At 34.1% G+C, this 21,078-nt stretch overlaps 3 protein-coding genes across 5 annotated transcripts; 1 reads left to right on the plus strand and 2 right to left on the minus strand.

Moving 5' to 3' along the window:
- Positions 1-5,375: 5,375 nt before the first annotated feature.
- LOC125830106 (uncharacterized) lies at positions 5,376-8,763 on the plus strand. Of its 2 annotated transcripts, XR_007443130.1 has the most exons (6): positions 5,376-5,512; positions 6,458-6,700; positions 7,849-7,980; positions 8,087-8,203; positions 8,274-8,660; positions 8,702-8,763. XR_007443130.1 is itself a non-coding variant. In XM_049509321.1 (5 exons), exons 2-5 carry the CDS (start codon positions 6,458-6,460, stop codon positions 8,601-8,603), a joined length of 822 nt encoding a protein of 273 aa, XP_049365278.1. In that variant the 5' UTR covers positions 5,380-5,512; the 3' UTR covers positions 8,604-8,683. The 2 variants fall into 2 exon arrangements, 1 of the variants encoding a protein (XP_049365278.1); XM_049509321.1 differs by lacking the exon at positions 8,702-8,763 and having other exon boundaries at positions 5,380-5,512; positions 8,274-8,683.
- A 468-nt stretch (positions 8,764-9,231) lies between these two features.
- Positions 9,232-12,915, minus strand: LOC125829241 (omega-amidase, chloroplastic-like). 2 transcript variants are annotated; one of them, XM_049508502.1, is made up of 10 exons: positions 12,803-12,910; positions 12,598-12,714; positions 11,168-11,389; positions 10,849-10,948; positions 10,395-10,469; positions 10,239-10,317; positions 10,045-10,060; positions 9,871-9,951; positions 9,701-9,783; positions 9,232-9,615 (listed from the first exon to the last, which is right to left on the minus strand). In XM_049508502.1, the coding sequence occupies exons 1-10, from the start codon at positions 12,863-12,865 to the stop codon at positions 9,534-9,536; spliced, it is 918 nt and encodes a 305-aa protein (XP_049364459.1). In that variant the 5' UTR covers positions 12,866-12,910; the 3' UTR covers positions 9,232-9,533. The 2 variants fall into 2 exon arrangements, with proteins under 2 accessions (XP_049364459.1, XP_049364450.1); XM_049508493.1 differs by having other exon boundaries at positions 9,534-9,624; positions 12,803-12,915.
- Positions 12,916-13,788: 873 nt separating this feature from the next.
- Positions 13,789-18,562, minus strand: LOC125830335 (putative methylesterase 12, chloroplastic). Its single transcript, XM_049509530.1, has 5 exons — positions 18,003-18,562; positions 16,838-17,077; positions 16,591-16,734; positions 15,458-15,592; positions 13,789-14,285 (listed from the first exon to the last, which is right to left on the minus strand). The coding sequence occupies exons 1-5, from the start codon at positions 18,261-18,263 to the stop codon at positions 14,013-14,015; spliced, it is 1,053 nt and encodes a 350-aa protein (XP_049365487.1). The 5' UTR covers positions 18,264-18,562; the 3' UTR covers positions 13,789-14,012.
- Positions 18,563-21,078: the final 2,516 nt, after the last annotated feature.

Here is a 21,078-nt window from a genome sequence, read left to right on the forward strand (position 1 = left end):
AATTATTTAAATCCAAATGTGGATTTAATTAAGGGAAAAAGGACAAATATACCCCCCCCCCCCGAACTTTGAAAAATGATACATCTATACCCTCTGTTATACTTTTCGTCCATCTCAACCCTTGTCGTCCAATAATCGGTGAACATTTGTCCCTCCCACTAACGGCACCCTCTTTGTGTACACGTGGCGAAATCCTAAGCCACTACCCGGTTGACCAATTCTTTTAACCCAAATCCTAAGAACACGCCCCATAACCAATAAACTCACCCGATTTGTGGGTAAAATATACTCTCTAAAATCTAAAGAGAGTCACCCATTACTTTGTTCATCTTACAAGACTAAAAACCCTAGTTCATCATATGTAATCTACTTTGTTTCCATCGTTTTTTTGTCGTTTTCATCGTTTGTTCGTCGATTCCATCGTGTGTTCGTCATATTTTCTTAGTCAATTTTTCATCTATCCGTCGTCTCCCTCAAATCAGACCTAAAACCATGTCTGAAAGTAGTTGTGATTCAATTAGTAACTCCATGATGATGACTTGTTTTTGTGGTGAAATGGCTCGTTGTTTCACTTCAACTCCATTGAACCCCGAAAGAAGATTTTATAGATGTTTAAAACCTAAGGTACGTTTTTCACTAAATGTCAATTAATATGATTTCTACTTGTATTTTGGTGATTATGAGTTCTTCTCTATTATTCTTATGAGATTGAAAATTGTGGATTTTGGAGGTGGGAAGATAGTTCCTCATGAAATTCTTCCATTGAAGTAAATTTACTGAAGTCTATATTGGAAGTTGCTACGTTGAAAATGGAGAATTTGAGAGAGTCGCTGAATACGGTTAAGATTGAAAGAGACAATTTAAAGAAAAAATTGAAGAATTTAGAGAGTTTAAACTACTTTGAAGTGAATAAATCAAGAAATTTGGAAGCAAAAGCGTCGAAGTTGAAGATGTTGTGTATATTGTCATTCACTATGTTTGTGGTATTTGGTGTTGCAATTTTCAAGAGATTGAATGTTGTGTAGCATGAGAAATATATGTTCTTGAATGTAGTTTTCAAGTGATAGTTATTCCAAGTTTTCCTATGTATTAGTGAGTCTTATGTTTTGAATTGTGTTAGTGTATATTTTTCATTTTCCCTTTGTGATTCAGATGTTCTTTCAGCATAAGAAAGATGTGTATTGAATGTAATTTTCAAGTGTTAGTTATTTTCAAGTGTTCATTTGTTTTAGATAATTTTTTCTTTTGTGTTAGTTTGACCATTATTTAGTGTAGATATTTACTTCAAACGTTTTGTCAATTTTTAGTTGGCATGGAACATTATTTTGTGTCTTTTGCCATAAATTTTCTAGTATTTAGAGGTGTTCTATTAGTCATTATGTTGAAGATGGATAAAGTTTTTAGTTTGCCATAAAGCTTGATGGTGACTGACTCCAAGTTCTCTACTAACACATGTTAAATCAACTTTAAAAAGTCTTATGTTTTCCTTGTATTTAGAGAATCTGAAAATGAAATGACTTTAAGTCATATAAGTCAGACTTAGAGAATTTAACAAGTCAAATTACATTAGTTAGTAGTTAGTAGTCACATTAGGATTAAAGGAGAAAACAATAAAAAGATACATTACTAAGTACTCCCATTAGTATAAGTCACATTACATTAGTTAGTCATATAAGCAAGTTACATTAGGAAATAAGTTAGTTAGATAGTCACTAAGTCACAGTTAGTAAGTCCTATAAGCAAGTTACCTTAGTTATTAAGTCACAGTTAGTAATCCATATAAGTAAGCTACATTTCTTAGTTATTAAGTCACAAAAATAAGACTTAAGAATTATTTAAGTCTTACAGAATTTAACAAGTAACTCAATAAGTAAGTCAGTCACATAGTTAGTAAATAACATAAGTAAGTTACATTAGTTAGTTATTAAGTCACATAAGTCAGACTTAAAGAATTTAACAAGTCAGATTACATTAGTTAGTAGTCACATTAGGAATAAAGGAGAAACAATAAAAAGTGGCAGTCAAACAAACAAGGTAAGTACTCACATTAGTGTAAGGTTAGTTAGTAAGTACTCACATTAGTGTAAGGTTAGTTAGTAATCACATTAGGAATAAAAGAGAAACAGTAAAAAGTAATGGTCAAACAAACAAGGTAAGTACTCACATTAGTATAAGGTTAGTTACTAAGTACTCACATTAGTTAAGTTATTAAGTCACATTACATTAGTTAAGTTAGCAAGATAAGTCACATTACATTAGTTAGCACTCAGTTAGGAATAAAGGAGAAAAAATCAAAAGTGACAGTCAAACAAGGTAAGTCAAACAAGGAATGTTTAAGTCTGTTAAGTATTTGAGTTAATTACACAATACTAATTAATAAATGAACTAAGTAAAATAATATTAAACTAGTGGCCCCTGTAAGTACGTGAGATAATTAGACACTACTAATTAACAATTAAGATGAGTAAATCAAGATTAAACAAGTGGTTATGAAATTAATATCAACTATCAATTAGTTCTTATGGACATACCTAACTGTACAGAATGAAATTAATATAAACTATCAATTAGTTCTTATGGACCTACCTAACTGTACATAATAAATGGTCATAAAGAAAGGGAATAAAGGCATGAAGAAAGGGGATAAAGACAAAGAAATGGAATAAAGACAGGGATGGAGACAATCCACAAAAAAAGAAGCTAAAATAATCATAAATCACAGAAAACGACACTACCAAAGCAACACATCTGAAACACAAACAAAAAAAAAACAATTCTTTAACATCAAGGTGCACAAAACCCTAACAAATCCGCATAAAACGACAATAAGTAAAACCCTAGAAAACGAAGTTCATTTTTTAAGATAAACGTGAACAAACCCCTACAAATCACTATAAAAAGAAGATTCTAGACAAAAATTAAAGAAACAAGTGAAAATCAAAACGCAACAACATATTTCTTACTAGCTACGAATGAAAATCGAAAACACAAAACGAGATATGTGAGATGAACAACGTGAAATTATGGGTACCTATGACTGTATCTCAGTTAATCGACGAACGTTAGGTCTGATGAACTGGGCTAGGGTTTGTGAGATGAACAAAAGTGACTTAGGATTTGGGTCTTTTCTTTAGATTTTAAAGAGTATATTTTACCCACAAATCGGGTGGGTTTTTATTGGGTTATGGGGCGGATTCTTAGGATTTGGGTTAAAAGAATTGGTCAACCGGGTAGTGGCTTAGGATTTCGCCATGTGTACACAAAGAGGGTGCTGTTAGTGGGAGGGGCAAATATGCACCGATTATTGTACGACAAGGGTTGAGATGGACGAAAAGTATAATGGAGGGTATATATAGACGTACCATTTTTCAAAGTTTGGGGGTATATTTGTCCTTTTTCCTTTTAATTAAAGTCCACTCCATAAAACCCATATGTCATGTCTTAAATCTGATTAGCTGAAGGGAATCATGTTCTTATCACAACTCCTCTAGTCTAAAACTATAAATAGGAGTCCTCATAATTCAGAAAAGGAACCAAGAATTCTAACAAGAAGTTAGAGAAAAGCTCATGGATCAAAGTCGCAGATTTCTCTACTAGTTCAAGAATTCAAGTATTCAAGTTCAAGAACGATCAAGATCAAGACCACCGGATTCAAGAACAAGTTCTAGATAAAGTTCATCGAAGATTCAAGAACAAGCTCCAAAGCCCTTGAATCCAATATCAAGTTCAAGATAAGTCCATATCAAGTTTGTCAAATCCACAAATCAAGATTAAGACTACAAGATTCAAGATCAAACTCGAAGCCCTTGAAATCAAGTGTAAAGTCAAGATCAAGTTCAAGAACAAATTTAAGATTAAGCTCAAGAGCCCTTGAATTATATCTGAAAAGACGTATCTTGAATTATCTGAAAAGACGAATCTTGAATTATATCTGAAAAGATGAATCAGAGGAAATTGTAACACTCGCACTTTGAAATCAATAAATACGATTGATGCATTATTTTCCATTCTTGATTATTATTTCCCGGATCCGAATTTTATTGTCTACGATAAGTCTTGTCCTGGTAATGGCAAGTGGCTCATGAAGGAATACGCGTTTTGTGAAGTTATTCTTAGAAAGTTCAGAAACTCTTAAGTATATAAATTATGTTATTTGTGCCATAAAAATGAAGTCCAAAAAAAAAATCTTCCAATAGCAATGTGAGTATAACAATTATGGATTTTTCTGGTGGATACTAAGGTGGACGAACAAAAGGTTTATACTAAAGTGGTTTTAGGGGTAAATTCAGCCGCAGATGAATCAGAAATTTAAAGCGATCACAGGCTTCATCATCAGGTGAAGAGAAGATCAATGAGCTCTTAGAAAATGATGATCCTGAAATATATGATAATGTTTGATACGGACATATGGTGACACATTGTTGGAGAAGAGTCAAACACAACATCAACCAAAACCACAAGAACAATCTGAGACACTTTGTGAAATAGAAGAATCCAGCTTTGTTACAGAAGCCTTAGATAATGTGCCTTTGAAGGATATATTGGATGCAATTAGGGAGAGTAATAGTACATTATTGTTGGACCAACAGTCTTGGTCACACATTTACAAGATATGTTGCTCTGAAGAATTGGTACTACCTGGACAGTTTTAGCTAATTTTGTTGACAATGCTAACTAGCTATCTTCAGTTTTTGAAATTTATGTCTGGAGTTTTGAGCTATTTCTTAGAATGTTTCTTATAGTTTATGTAAATTCTATTTGTCCAACTTCAGTGTTCAATTTCTAATTTTGACAAAGAAACTATTATTATAAGCTTGATCACTTGTTACAAAAGTTCATAGAGTTCTCCCTTAACTAAATTTTATGTTCCATCTAAACCAAATCTACAATTCATAATAGGTATTGTTGACGGATCAATTTGGAGTTCCAAAAAGAAAGGCACATGCTATAATATATACGTGTTTGTTAATATAGGGGTTAAGGAATGCTAATTTAATTTGAAATATGTGATACGGTGATTCAAACTAGTTTTTGTTCGAGATGTAGATTGGATATCGTTGGGAAGAAGTAACTTGAACCACTAAACTATTTCTAATTTTTTTTTAGATGGTTTCAAAAGAAGAAAAAACTACACCTTTTTATCTAGATTTTCTTTGAATTTATATGTCCAATTTTCTGTGATCGATTTGAAGTACGAATGTAGTAATGAGGAATCAATGTCCAAATTTACGTCACCTTTATTTTTTGGGACGGTTAGAGTACCTCTTTAATAAATATAAGGGCTTAAGTGTAAGTATTCTAATCCTTAGGGATCAAAGTGATATTCTACCCTTTCGTGTCAGCCTTAAATAGTCTGCAAGCCAACCCGATTCATATTCAATAGAATTTCTGTTAAAGGCCCAAACCCCTCTCCGATCATCGCTCTCTGTTAATCGCCGCCGTGGTCGACTCCCGCCGTCCATCCCGGACGTTTTCTACGGCTAATTCTTCATCTCTATCGTGTCTATCCAAGGTCAAGACCATATATTTTTGTGTTTATTATCTTTTTTGGAAGCTTATTTCTTGTGCTTCTTATTGCGATTGGGCCTGAATAGAGCGAATTGGTTACAAAGGATTCATATATGAATCCGAACTAGTTTGGGATTGAGATGTAGTTGATTGATCCATGATTGATTCGTCGTTTTGATTGGGCATGAATAGAAAAAGGAAATAGGTCAAGAGCATTACTGATTCGATTTTTCTGGAAACGAAATACTGATTTAAACGGTAATGTTTTAGAGATAATTTCATGACACATATAGCATTCTTGCTTATTCATGTCTTTTAGAGTTGAATTAAAGGATCCCTAATGAGGAATAGTACATGGTGTGATTTTACCCTGCTGTGTATACTAACTTGTAGTACTTATAGTTCAAAGACAAATAATGGGACATTTATTAGATAACAGGATTAACCAGTTCTCTATGAGAAAGAGTGAGAGAATTAGGGTACCTGCTTACTATGTTGACAAAGCACAAGTATGAAGACAGTTATTGAATTTTCGTGTGATGCTGATATACCTGAGTGCAAAACAGGATGAAGTTACTTCTTTGTTGAACTTGAAACATTGTTTGTATACATTGGATGTTAAAGTGCTATATTTCCTAAATGATGTTGATTGGAATGTTTGTTCCTTGATATAAGTTGATGCATCTTTGGATGACTTGAAAAGAAAAGTAGGGAAAGTCCTTGAAAAGAGGGATTGTATAAGTTGGCCACTTTCTGACGAAAGAAATTCACTTTTATAAATCTGTGTCGAGTTACAGAAAATACCTCAAGTTATGAGGGGAAGCTTAAATGTTACTTCTGGAAAAACTTGTACTTGTTAGGATTCTTCATTCACTCAGTTATGCAGTGGTTTGTTTAATGTCTTTGCCTGGCTAGCATTTTCTAATGGCAGCTTTCTATTGTTTACCAGATGGCATCACTTCAAGAAAGCTTGCAAAGGTTCAAGAAGCAGCAAGAGAAGTGCCAAGCTATTAGCAGTATGGCTGCCAGAGCAGGACCTTCCAAGGGAGCTCCTCCAAGACCAGCTAATGCAAAACCTCCTGCACCTGCAGTCAAATTTTCAAATGACACGGAAAGGCTCCAGCATATAAATAGTATAAGGAAAGGGCCTGTTGGGGCTCAGATAAAACGTGTCATAGACTTGCTTCTGGAGGTATATTGCCTCCACTTCTTTTCTCATTGTTTTTCAATCCCTCTTTAATTCTATTTCTAAATTAAGAGCTATGATGCAGCTAATTTAACTTAGCACCAAGAAGCAAGTGTCAAAACTGCTAAATCTCTAAATTTATCCCACAGTGAAATAGCTTAGGATTAAGCGACCTACAGACTTAGAACTAAGGAGCAATTTAACTTTGCTTACTGGTTGGCAGTCAAAACTTATTAGCTGGTTGAGATCAGATCGATAACCTTGTGGCAATTGTCTTAGATCTATGACTAGGTCTACCACTGAGGATTTGTGCGATGTTGGATGGTGCAATTTATTTGATCCAAAGTGCTTTTATTGGGGCACATCAAACAAGAAATGAACAGATGTTCTAAATACTGCAGTTTCAGTGGAGGGCTTTTGATGTTCTGGGGAATTATTTTTTAGGATGTCTCATGTAGTTTGTTGTACTATCGTATATTTATTTCATCCCGTGTTGGAGTAGTACAAATGCTTAATCCTATTACAAGCTAGTTCAAGTTTCTAGAGTATCAACCATTTATTATTAGTTGCCAGACCTACTTGAGGCTAGAGGTGGATCCTTGCATTATTAGCTGAAGTAATGGATTTGGTGATTATGATTTATCTCTTCTTTTAGCACTACATATGTAATTAACTAAGTATCATGTGAATTGACTTCAGGGTGCCATATTTCCTACCTGGCACTACAGCACAACCGCATACCATGTCATATCCGGCAGTGTTTCTTCTTTTAGCTTCAAGTTGGTAGATTTGATTCGTGTATAATATTGTTTTGTTCTTCTTCCTTGATGCTACTGGGCAGTAACTACGTAGAATTACCGCAAAATTAAGACACCAAATGTGCCCAGGAAATAGATATAAAATGGTAAAGATTATGCTTAATACAACAGTAATGATGGCTGAATCAAGAACTGATTCAGCACTAATCTGTAGGTTCTTAATAATTTGAAATCTGACATGGTCATTCCCCAGGAATTTTGTGTAACTCTCCATTTTAGCTGGATTCTCCACCTTGATTAATAGTGTCTTGTCCTGTTATCTTATGGGGAACTTTGACACATTCTGTAATCGTAATACTTGTAATATTGATAACTAATTAATTTTCATACATGCAGACAAGGCAAGCTTTCACACCAGAACAGATCAATGAAGCATGTTATGTTGATATAAATGGCAATAAAGCTGTGTTTGACAGTTTGAGGAACAACCTCAAAGTATATTATGATGGCAATCGCTTCTCTTATAAGGTAAATCAAGGTGGTCTTAATTGTACTCCTCTGTCTTTAAGTCATTTGCAATCAACTCTGAATCTGTGTCTTTAGTAACATAAATTCACTTATTATTTGTCAACAGTCGAAACATGCTCTGAAAAATAAAGAACAACTACTTATCTTGATACGAAAATTCCCTGAGGGTATTGCTGTAATCGACCTCAAGGATGCATACCCAACTGTCATGGAGGACCTGCAGGTATTTCTCATACCAAGCGACTTTTGAGTTGTTTGCTTTCAATGTACTGATACACATGTATTTTCTATAGGCTCTCAAAGGTGCTGGTCAAATATGGCTGCTGTCAAATTTTGATTCCCAGGAAGACATTGCCTTCCCAAATGATCCACGAGTACCTATTAAGGTTGATGATGATTTGAAACAGTTATTCAGAGGTATTGAATTACCACGTGACATGCTTGATATTGAAAGGGATCTCCAGAAGAATGGAATGAAACCTGCTACAAACACTGCAAAGAGAAGGGCAATGGCACAAGTCCATGGCATTGTCCCCAAGCCCAAAACCAAGAAGAAGAAGCATGAGATTAGCAAAAGGACTAAGCTTACAAATGCTCATCTTCCAGAACTCTTCAAACTTTAGATATCTATTGGTTCATAAACTTCTCCTGAATCGAAAAGAAGCACTGGAGTTCCTCCTCTCATAAAGGTGGTAGTCTTGATTAGGCTTGGGGTGTGTTGCTCCTTTCCAGATTCTGTTGTCTAGTGACTGAGCCTCCAATATCTAATGCTACACATACGTCTAGCATGAAGAGCTCTTTACGAATGGCTAAAGTCTTGGTGTTTGCTTCCTATTCACAAGGTGGTGTTTAGTTTTTATTGACCTGTTAAACTTGGGGGCTGGGAATGATACTATTATTTTGTGAGTGTATTACTGACTTGGGGTTTTTGGACCATCAAATTGTTTTGTATAACCAATTTCATGAAGATCAACGTCATCATTTTGTATCATATTGTTTGATGTCAATATATATTACAATGAAAATTATTAACTTGATGAGGCATGGACTCGGAGATTTTGCACATTTATTAGTTTCAGCTTCGAAAATGCTTAGAAGTTGCAACTTTGTGTACACCCAAGTCGTTCGTAATTCTGGTTTGTCAAGAAAGGTACTAACCATCTTCGTAATGCTATGTTAATAGTCATCTATGGACTAATCTAAGATTAGCCACCAAGACAAAATTAAAAGAACTAGACAACCACAGTCGCCACCAAAGACAGATGATCCTCTAGAATGATTATCAAGTATTTATTGGATTTTACAATGATTAGGAACAACTGTTTCAATTATTGATCAAGGGTTCAAGCTGTGGAAATGGTCTCTTCCAAAATTTCTAGCTAAGGTTATATATATACAATAGACCCTATAGTTGGACTGTTGCACAGTTACAATTGCCAACAAAATAAGCGAAGCATTTTCTTGGTAATGAACAACTCCTGCAAAATCCCATTTCAGAACTTCACTTAGCCATGATATGCTATCTGATCAAAATGCTCTGCTCTAAAAGCCCTCTAGGAGCTGGGACTTTCTCTGAGTAAGTCTACGAATTGATAGATGTCGTTGTGCTTCTGGCTCTCTAAAGGGAGGCTTTCCCTGCACGAGCTTTGAAAAAAATGAGGAAAAAAATAAGAAGTGAAGATATACTACTAATCAATCTTTAAACTGAACGATGCATCACCTTGTCCATTGAATCGCAGCATAATCAATTTCAGCAATTAGAACTGCTTCCTCATGCCCAGTGGTTGCAATGATTTCACCCATCTGCCCACCAGAAAAACAAAAATCTCTTTGATTGCTCTATACAGACCTCTGCAATCCAAAGTAACTACTAGCAATTTCATAACATACCGGTCCAACCACAGTGGAGTGACCCCATATCATGTAGCTACCGGCTGAATCTCGAGACGGGGAGCAAGATGCCACATAAAGCTACAAAAAATGCAGTTAACATGCCTCGCGACGGGGAGCAAGATACCACATAAAGACAAAGGGGACTATCATCATAAAGTAACATGGTATTACCTGGTTATCTACTGCCCTGCAAAATCGAAGTTGAATGAGCAATAAGAATACAGCACAGAACTTTGCAAATTCGGAGTTTATGTATGATTTCTATAAGTGTGTGCAACTGCATTGGTCGCTCTTTAATGAAATATACTAAAAAAACCTTCATTGGTGAACTCTATTCACAACTACACGAAACAGAATCATCTTGCCTTGTTCTTTGCTCCAGCTCCCACAGGGTCGCCCCAGTACTCATGTTGAATGCTCCAGGGTAACATATTAAATGAGCACCTGATTCTCATTTGAAAATTTAAGAGAACAATTAGTTCAACAGGATTACTAACTACTTAAACATGTAACCACAGTACCTCGGGCCCTATACGACATTGACAGCTCAGGAAATCGTATATCATGACAAATTCCTATTCCAATGCGTCCAAAATCTGCAGATTGAAGTTTTCTGATATAAGATTCGTAAAAGTACAGTTTCAAGTAGGAAGCCTGGAAGGGAAATTAAAGAAAGAATCTTAGTGCGAGCTGAAACTACTAGCAACACAAGTGTGGCCGAAACAATGAGACCTAAATCAGAATTGTGCAGGTAGAGAAAATGTCAACATGTATGACTATGCCAGATGCAGGACTAACAGTTGCTCATTTTTCTGCTAATATTTTGAGATTCCTGATGCAGAAAATGTCAATAAATTTCACATGCGAGATAGACAGAAGAATTGTATCATATCTTCAAGGACCAATGGAACATACTAAAACTGTAAGCTTACCAAACTTAGAGGTCAATGCATTAAGCAGGAAACAGTTGCCTACCTGTATCAACAACTGTAGGCTTCTCTCCTGCGGAAATGTTGTCTGATTCCTTAAATTGAACTTCTCCTGGCAGTGGCTTACCCATGTCAAACAAATGTATCTGCAGAAAGGCATTGCACAATTACATTTCTAGTTCATCTTGCTATTCTCTTCATCCAATCACCTGTTTTAACTTCTTTTTGGTGCAACCAAAGTTTATCCTTGTATTCATTCTTTCACTTTCGTAAAGCATTTGAGAACTAGCTTAACACTAATCAGAAAAGTAAAAGATGTGTTCTTTGTTGTAGACTTTTCTATCTTCTAATTAAAAAAAGCTTACTTTTCTGTGCTTTGCCTTTAACTCTCCATCAGGCCCAAACACAGGGCAACTATTGTACAGCTGACCAGCATCCTTTTCCGGAATCGATCCACCTATAATGGTGACTCCTAAGGAAGAAGCCACTTCAGATAACATAAGCAATGATGGGGCACTGTCTATATCGCTGAAGTCCTCAGCAAACTTTGCGAACAAGTCAGTTGAATAAGGGCAATTCCACATTTCCTACAACAAATTATTGAAATACATTGAATCTCACATCCAACATTGCTATTAAGATATACACAGCTACATCCTTTGACCATATGTTTTCAATCTTCAGATAGAAACTTCTTTAGGCTGATACTTTCCGAACTTATGAGAGTTCATATAAAGTTTTATTCTTAAAACTATAGCGGAAAAGAAGACAAAGAACTTCCAACAGCGTCAAACGTTATTCTGGAAATAATAACAATGTGCTAGTCAACATGTTTAGGTCAAATCACTATGCTAGACTTCCACAGTGAATAAACAAAGACTAAAAGAGGTACAAAGCATGGATAATCTAAAACCAAAAATATAACAAACTTCTTTTAGAACTTAAGTTTTATACACTAACAGGGTAAACAATTGCATAGCCAAATTACTTAAAACCAACTGCGGCATAAATGTCTTACGAAGTGCATGTTGTTTACGTATGCAACGAAGTCTGATTTGTTAAATTTGGACAAATTACAACGTGCAACTTTTTACATTTAGTTTATAAATCAGCATGAGATTTATCAAAAGAATTATGTAAAAGAAAAAGGAGGGTCAAAAACAACGAAAACAAGAGAGAAGCTGAAGAATGATTGTGTTAATTCGTTGATTCAAACACATAAGAATACATCGGTATTTTTATACACGAGAAATATTCTACGGTTAATGCAAATCCTACAAATTAATCTGCATAATATTCTACAACTAATGCTACACAACATTCTACCCTAAATGTTATAGTACATATTTACTATATCGAGAATACCTTAATGTAGATCCTACAAGATGTTCTTCGATCTGTCCATCATGCTACCAAGCTCAGGGTAACAATAATAAGTAGTGATATTTAGGGTGTATTTCGGTATGGAAGTTGGTCAAAACTTTTGGAAAATAAGTCCTTGAAAATGAGGAAAACGACTTCCTTCATACAACTAGGGAAAACAAGTTTCACATGTGACATTCAACATTGATTGTGTTATCTCCGCCCTCCAACTCAACTCATCTTCACCTCCATCCTCACCACCCATGCCCCCGTGTCCTCACCGTATTTCTCTAAATTATATACAAATACTTCTAGGCTAAAAAATTAAGTAAAAATCCCTTTTTTTTTCCTGAAAAAAACATTCTCCTTCAAACGGAACACACCCTTTAAAGCTAAAATTAAAAAGAGTTTAGTGAAGGAAAAGGCTACTCACAGGCAAAAGTATGAGGCTTGCACCTTGTTCTGCAGCAGCTTGAATCAGACTATGAGCATTGAAGATGTTTGCACTCTTCTCTGTGGTAACTTTCAGCTGACAAATTCCAATCTTGAACTGTTTTTACCAAAAAAAAATCAAGAATAAAGAAAATATCATGTTTGGATGGAGAAACCAAAAGGGTATTTTTAAAAGAAAAACAGACCTGTGTTATTTTGGGAATTTGCAGTGGAGCAGAGAAAAAGGACTGAACAGCAACTGTTGCCATGGAAGTGCAGATATAGTGGGAAATGAGAGTCAACAATATGGGAAGGTGGTGGTAAAGGGCACTATAAATTTTGTCTTGCCCTAATTAATGGAATAATACTGTTCATTAATGATGCTAAACTTTGTTTTTAATAATAATGGGACTGAGACAAACTCTCAAAACAATGGAGCAATAATCAATAATACTGATAACGATAAACGAGTTCACGTGGGTTAGAACTAGATAATGATATTGTTTTCCGAAAAAAAAAAACGTTATAATTTGGATTTATATGAGGTTAAAGACATGTATATATCTTAATTTAACTCTTAAGATTTGATTATTAGTTGTTGAATATTATTATTATTATTTTAACAGATTAAAGCGAGACAATAATAATAAAATCTTCATTCAACTCTTCATATGTCAGATGTTCAAACAGTTTCTGCCCCGTACAGATATTTCATATTACTAACCTCGATTAACTTGGACTTTAAGCATAATTATTGGTGTTGTAATAACAAAGAAAATCTTAAAATAAAAGTATCCTTTGTCTTGGCTAAATCAGTCATATATGCACGAGTTGAGAACTTGAAAAGACTCCATTCGATCAAAGGTTGTTACACCATGTGCAGAGCTAAGGGCCGCAAGAAGTTCATTAGAAACATAGCTGACACACAATATAAAACTCAAACGATAATAACTTCATCATGTTAATGTTGATGCTTTCAACAAAAGAGGGAGTTGCTCAGATAATAAACACCTCTCACTTCCAATCCAAAGATTGTGAGTTTGAATCACCATGGAGCTCAATGAGGTGAAAGTTCATGTAGGCAATGAATTGAGCTACTAAGATAATTTATGAACACAAATGTATCTTGAGAAATAAATCAACAATAGAGAGAAGAAAGTGCTACCACAGGTGGAATTACATGAGCATTATTTCAAGTCAAATTGCTATCTTAGCTGTAACTCTACAAGAAGAATACTTCAACTATGAACCAATGCCTAAAATGTTAAAAGTGAAATAAAATATGAAAATGGATATAAAACAAGCTGAGTCATTCTCCTCTTCTGTACAACCAACAACCTCATGGATTCTACAGCCTCCATAAGAATCAATGAAGCCACTCTCGCTATGAAAGAAACTCCACCAGAGAAATTAACATCATGGAATCTGCGCAATTTCAACCAAAATCTTATGCAGTGACTGTGGCTTCGAGAAGAATGGAGAATGGTCACTGCCTTTGATCTTGAAAACTCCTTCAGGAGGGTTTACTCTCACAAGCTTTTCTTGGACATCTGGTGAAAGAGCATGATCATCCAATGTCTGGATATAAAATCTACGACTAGTTCCATACTTTTCAGGTGTCAGTGACAGCTTGTCCATCATCGGACCAAGAGGAATAGGTCTCATAGAAACCATTGCTAAAGCAACATCCTGCAATCATTATATAGTGTGTTAATGATTTATTTTCGTGAAACCTTCTATTTACATTCTCTAACTTCTTGGAAAATGATCTGAATACATATAGATAGACAGTAAAATACGCACAAGGATTCCTTGGTACTGGATAACTCTGCCACCAAGGAGGATGGAAAGATATCTCCTAATGTTTTTCGCTCTGTTTGGGATTTGAACCAGAGACCTCTTGGTTTACCTCCTCTACTTCAATGACCACTAGGCCACACCCTTGGGTGCTTCTTTGGCAATAACTTAACTTCTGAAATTGGTTATAATTAAATGTTGAAATCATGATTTACACCAAACTCCGAAGGAAACCAGATCGATTCTGATCCACTGTAGTCAACTTCTCTATGTTACCACAAGAAGTCAATGATCAAGATCCGTAGTGTAAGCATATTCTCCCAGTAAAATTAAGAAACATAAGCCCCTTTTCAGATTTATGTATTTTACTTTGAGCTGGTTGAAGTGTTTTCACTACTCTAGTACAACAATGAAAATACTAGCCGAGCTCCAAAAACCTTTCATCCTCCATCTTCTACACTTTGATTTGCTTAATTTGGTGTATATGGAGGTTTTACTGTTCATCTTCTTCTTTTTTAAGTTGCGGTGTAAATAATCATTTCCAATTCTAAAAGTGTTGAGTTGTTCTGTGAATTCAAAGCAGGTACAGGCCCAACATTACTTTCTACTGAACTTGTTAACTCAAAAAACATGATCCAAATTCTTGTATAAGTGCAACCAGAACTGAGATTTATATTGTTGTTCCATTATGCTGCCTATTACCTTTAGGCGATGTATATGACATGACAAACATGCCATCATGAGAAATTTTTCATCATACTGCTGCTCCCACTACCACACACACACACACAAAAAAAAAGAAGCTGCATTTGTTTTGACCGAGCAGTGATGCCTCTGTATTTTTCGGTCGTCATTTCTAGTTTCTACAGTAGTTTCAATTCAAACAGCATAGAACAATGCACTACAAAGCACATTTCCACACATCTTTAGCATTTAAATTATTATCTCGATGAATGAGTTATTAAGATTTTATAAATCAATTATTTACCAATAATGTTGAGATTTTGGGTATAAAAGTTATATATATCAATTATGACTCCTTGCAACTTGTATAAAGGAAGTACCTTTGTAGGAGACTGATTGAAATATAGCCCATGCATTTGCTCCTTCTCGAACATGATGCCAGTGGCAGGCTTGTCTTTACCATTCCCATAAGTTAAAAACTTAGACTCCTGGGTGAAAAGCTCTGCGGACCCAAGCTGCAATATTATCAACATGAAAATATCAAATTGGAGAGGAGATAAAAAAGAATTATTGACACTAGAAGAAACTTTCAGCAGCAGATCTATTTTTGAGACCAAACAAATCCTTAATGAGCTCAAATTGATAGGTTATAATGAATGACACCTAATCCACCAGTAATTTTGCAATATACATCTGCAACGTCTTTAAACATCATGAATCATGCATGAAGAACATTGTGGCATGGTTAATTGAACTTAGATGACTCAATTCAAAACTCAATACAATTCCTACATCAGTCTACAGTGAGGTCGTCACTCATTTCCATCCTCAGCAGATTATAATGCAATAAGATTTCAAATATATATGCAAGCATATTAACCAGCCAGGCAGTAGAATGCTGATTTGGGATGTGGACTGAACTGATGAGGCAGCAGTCACTATCAGACATCACCCCTTATTGTACTTAGTCTTATTTTTACCTTTTGAGCTCCAATCTATGTACAAGCCCCTACTTTTGTTAATTAATGTATATAAATTGGGTCAGATGTTCTGGAACTAGCAAAATTCCTATTGTACCTACCTGACCAGAGATTGGGAATTTGCATTCAATTACTTGCTATGCAGTTTGGTGCTATTTTTGTCATGCTTAAGAACTACAGAAGTTTCAAATGACAGTTTTTTGACCTCCTATTTCTGGATCATGTGCCTCACACATTCATATATTTTTCTCTTGAAAAAAATCTTAACCTCAACCACTCCATATGACAAAACAAGAATATCATACAAGATGACATCATAACATAAACAGTGCTTTCTGAAGGCATGACCATAAACAATGTTCATGAAATACCAGGAGCAACTCTGCTGCTAAACAAAGTACTTTTAAAACATGCAGTTTAAAAAGTGCAACTATTAAATAATACAACAGGTTTCCCAATCGAAGTCAGAATAAATGGTTGGTAACCATCCTTGGTAATTATTATGAAATATATAGAAAATAAGGGATGCGTACCTCTTCAGCGAACACATCAAAAGGTCTCTGACCATCAGATATCATCGTGGCACAAAGAAATACTGCTTTTGCAATTTTAGTTGGGAAATGCTCTAAGGCATAGGAAACACAAGCACCTCCAGCACTGTGACCGACCAAAATTACCTAAAGAGGTATATGCATAATGTTTCCAGAATATATATGAAATCATTTTTGCTTGAATTCATAAACGAAAAAGGACTTGAAACTTAAACCAAATCTATCTTACCTTTTCATCCTCTGGCAAGTTCTCCAGATAATCAATTAATGGTTTTGAGTATGCCTCTAGAGATGTAACATTATTAGTATTTGTCAAATCAATGCCAGATCCAGTGAGATCTAAGGCTGTGGGGACCAATCCTGTTTCCTCCAACAGAGCAATAGTTTTGTACCAACACCAAGCTCCAAATCCTTCTCCATGTATCAAAACAATTTTCTTTGTTTTGATGTTCTCCAAAAATTCTGGTAACTTTACAGCATAAATTTCGTAAGGTAATTGCAGTGCCACATGAAAATTTTCTAGAGTTAGCCAAAAAGATATTAATGGTTATTGGATTTCCAGTGTCTCCTTTTCTTCATTAAGTAGCATGTTACCGGCAACCTTTTAATTTCTACATCTTTCTTTTCAAAATACTTCCACTGATTAGGCAATTAACAGTCACTTAGATGGATTTAAACTTTTTCAATCACTCTGTTATTTAGCTTGAGCTAAATATTTAAACAAATAGCTTCCTTTCCGTGTTATATCACTCTACATCCAAAGCATGAGTACTTAAAGCTAGTGAGAAGTCCAAAGGTATACTTCCCACAAATATGATTGCAGCCACAAGATATCGCCAAACAAAGGGGAGGGCCTAAATAAGGGATTCAAAATCACTTTGGCAATATTCCACAATAACCAAAAACAAGAAAAAAATCACAAAGGAGAAGGGTGGATCTATTTACTGTTCTTTTCCGTCCAACCCTGTTAATTTCCCAAAACATATTTCATCCAAACCCGAAAAGCAAAAGACTCGTATTATAAGTCTATAATCAACAGTCTAATAATGAATCTTAGCTGAATAAACCAAATGGGTTGAAAAGGCCAAAAGGGGGAGGGGGATCAAAACTTTTCACTTTTTTTGCAACAAAAGTACCTTTTGACTTATTTCCTTTTCAGGAGCACTTCAGCAGTATCACGAATCTTTAAGAAAACTATCATATTCATATCCACCACCAAACTAAAAATAAATAAAGATGTTACTTTTCTGCATTCTGCGTCTCCAAAGAAACTTTCCACTCAGACCCATTATAGAATTCAATGTCTTAGTCGAATATATAATAAAGTAAAGGAAAAGGGACTCAGAATAATTAAATTAATAGAAATAAAATTAGGGTTCTACTATAATTACTACCTGTTTGGAATTGGTAAGCTGGTCTGTCAAATCATTGCGACGGCGAGAGCTAGTGGATCCGACACGCCTAGAAATAGACCCATCAAATCTTTGAGACAACTGATGCTGCTGAATTGCCATAGACAAAGCTTGCCTGTGAAGCAACTCCTCTTCCAATAATGACCTCCTCTTTGATCTCTCCATCCTCCTACTCCTCGACCCAATTCCATTTTTCCCAGCTTCTCTTATCTCCTTCTTCGTCATGCACATAGTATTACCCATTTCTCAAAATCCAATTTTGAACAAAACCCAGATAAGCTAGACAGTGAAAGCTTGAAATTCCACAAAATTCCACAAGACCCAGAAACTATTTTGTCTAGAGGAAGCAGAAAACCTGTAAAATCGGCACTGTAAATGGAGTAGCAGGTGTACTTGAAAAACGACAGCGTTTTAGAGGTAACAGTAGGTGGAAGTGGAAGGAAGGTGGGGTTTTTAATTCATTTGATCGTTGAGAAAAAATCTGTAAAAACAACTAAAATATTCAAACGAATTCAATGCTTCATTATTTTCTTCTTCTCTTTCTGTCATTTTCGAGTTTCTACTTCTGATTTGCTTTTATCTCTGTGATGTTGAAATTTGGTTTGTGAATTTCTATGGTAACTCTGACTGCAAATTTTGGTTTTTATTTTAGGGAATATTTACCATTCTGATATATCAGTAGAAATATTTGCTGTTATTTAAGACTTTTTTTCTCCTTTTTGTCTTCTCTTTTTTTTTGGGAAGTTCCTTTTTTGTCTCTAAATAGTAGCCAAAAAAGAGCTTTACCATCCTAAAAATATAAAGGGGAAAACACAAATGACAAAACCATCCTTTCTTAGTAAAAATCATGTTATATAGTACATTTTTATAAATATAAATTTGAATAGTATTATAGTTCTTATTTGGATATTTTGTTGGATGCTCCTTCGAATATTTTTGTTTTGTTTTGAACTTTTAACCTTACATGATTTGAATTAGGCGGTGTTTGTTTTGGTTCGATTTTAAAGTTTATCAATTTGATTTATCAGTTATCGATTTGTAGACATGATAAATCGTTATAGAATCATTAAAATATTGACTTGTCGACTATTAACTATTGATCAATATTAATTTAACCATTAGATTTGACACAAAAAAATCATTAAGAATCTTAGAAACAAAGGTGACAAACCATGATATTTTTCCACTTAGCACCAACATCTACTTTTTTTTTATTATATATATACAGAGAAAAATTCTTGCATGGAGTGAATTATAGAGTAGTGATTATTAATTAATGTAAAACGTGTGATAGTGATTATACTCCGTTTGTCCCTAATTACTTGTCCACTTTTTCTTTTATAGTTGTCCCTAATTACTTGTCCATTTTGACAAATCAAGAAAGGACAATTTTTTTTACCTATTATACCCTCAATTAAATGACTAATTACTTTGAAAAATGTAAAAGTTTTCATCCACTTCATAATTAATAGGGGTAAAATGGTAAACTCACTATGTCGTTAATTGATTTCTTAATAGGTGTGTCAATTTAAAAGTGGACAAGTAATTAGGGATAGAGGGAGTAATATTTAAGTCTTAATGGTTTAAATGATGGCAAAATGTGTCATAGTAATTACATAAATGACATTAAAAAAATGGCTACTTTCAACACTAACTCATACAAATTAATCATATTATTTTGATATTAAATATCATAGTGATTACATAAGTTACGCCTCATGTTTTTCTTCAATAAAAACCTTTACTAAGATAGGTGTTCCAAAGTAAATATTTGACTTAAGAACAATAGTAACCACATAAATAATAAGTCAATGAACCTTCCTATGATGAAAATATATCTTTTGTGATTGTATTTTTATCATAAAAAAATAAAAATTAGTATAATTAATTTCACTAAAAGGTCATAATTGCATTCCTTAATTAACTTTTGAATTCTTTCATTAAAACCATATTTAACTCCCAAAATTAAAATAACAAATGTCAAACGATTAATTTAAATTACCAAACTTTAATTCCTTGATTAATAAACTTATTTAAGATTTCAACTTATTTCATATGTCAAATAAATAAAGACAAATCACATTAATGCAGTTGACTTTCACAATTAAGAATATGAACATATGGTAACACTTGTTGGGATGGCAATAGGGCGGTGCGGGTTGAGCTTAATCCGTAAAAATTTTAATCCGTTCTGCATAACTTTTTTTTTTTTAACCTGCCCCGCATAGACCTGCTCCGTATGATTTTTTTTTTCTAGTTACGTTTAATACTAAAAATAAAATTCATAAAAATAAATTCATTCATTCATTAAGTTGTATTAATTTAATAGGATAGTGACTTACAATTTTAGTTTTTTGAGGCCAATTGAGAAACATGTAAGAAATTAAATTATTTTTTATTGAACCATTTTCATTTACAATCTTGAATATTTTAGTAGCTTTAGAGAAATTATTTTAATAAATAATGCTCTATCACTCTTATAACATGTAAAAAATTAAAATTAAGTTTAAACCTACACAAAATTACATAAACCCGTAGCCCGCCCCACACAATCTTTCACCCGTTCTGCCCGCATAGCCTTAAACCAGCCTCACCCCGCATTCCCCCCTCCCCACTGCCATCCCTAAACACTTGAACCTTATTGTGAAAGAAAGTTTAATACCTTGTACATTTTGATAATCATTCTCCAAACACTCGGGTCGTTTTAAAGCTAGATCGAATTATGCAGATATTAGTAACAAATACATTAGTTATGAGACAATTTATTTATTATTTTATCCAAAATTTAATTATTCGTGTATTTATTATTCCACTTATTATCCTACATAAAATGATAAATAAATTTCTTCATAACTTATACATGTACTTCCTCTATTTGAATTTATTGCCCTACTTTAACTTATATGGAATTTAAGAAAGTAATAAACACTTTCAAATCTTGTGGTCATAAACTAGAGATATATCAAATGTACTAAAATGTCTATTAAATTTGTGGCCTTAATCATGTTATGTACAAAGTTATAATTAAAAACTTGTCAAAATTGTATAAAAAGACCTT

The sequence above is a fragment of the Solanum verrucosum genome, unplaced genomic scaffold, assembly GCF_900185275.1.
Source record: "Solanum verrucosum unplaced genomic scaffold, falcon-dt-bn FXZP01000102.1, whole genome shotgun sequence".
NCBI lineage: Eukaryota > Viridiplantae > Streptophyta > Magnoliopsida > Solanales > Solanaceae > Solanum > Solanum verrucosum.

Excerpts from the sequence above, each read along its gene's own strand:
- LOC125830106 (XM_049509321.1), top strand. The coding sequence starts at position 6,458 with ATGGCATCACTTCAAGAAAGCTTGCAAAGGTTCAAGAAGCAGCAAGAG. Across the intron at positions 7,981-8,086 it reads GCAATCGCTTCTCTTATAAG|TCGAAACATGCTCTGAAAAA; the intron begins GTAAATCAAGGT and ends ATTTGTCAACAG. Across the intron at positions 8,204-8,273 it reads CTGTCATGGAGGACCTGCAG|GCTCTCAAAGGTGCTGGTCA; the intron begins GTATTTCTCATA and ends TATTTTCTATAG.
- LOC125829241 (XM_049508493.1), bottom strand. The coding sequence starts at position 12,865 with ATGGCAACAGTTGCTGTTCAGTCCTTTTTCTCTGCTCCACTGCAAATT. Across the intron at positions 12,715-12,802 it reads AAATTCCCAAAATAACACAG|TTCAAGATTGGAATTTGTCA; the intron begins GTCTGTTTTTCT and ends TGGTAAAAACAG. Across the intron at positions 10,470-10,848 it reads GCCTACAGTTGTTGATACAG|ATTTTGGACGCATTGGAATA; the intron begins GTAGGCAACTGT and ends TTCAATCTGCAG.
- LOC125830335 (XM_049509530.1), bottom strand. The coding sequence starts at position 18,263 with ATGGGTAATACTATGTGCATGACGAAGAAGGAGATAAGAGAAGCTGGG. Across the intron at positions 17,078-18,002 it reads AGCTTACCAATTCCAAACAG|TTACCAGAATTTTTGGAGAA; the intron begins GTAGTAATTATA and ends TATGCTGTAAAG. Across the intron at positions 16,735-16,837 it reads ACTTGCCAGAGGATGAAAAG|GTAATTTTGGTCGGTCACAG; the intron begins GTAAGATAGATT and ends ATACCTCTTTAG.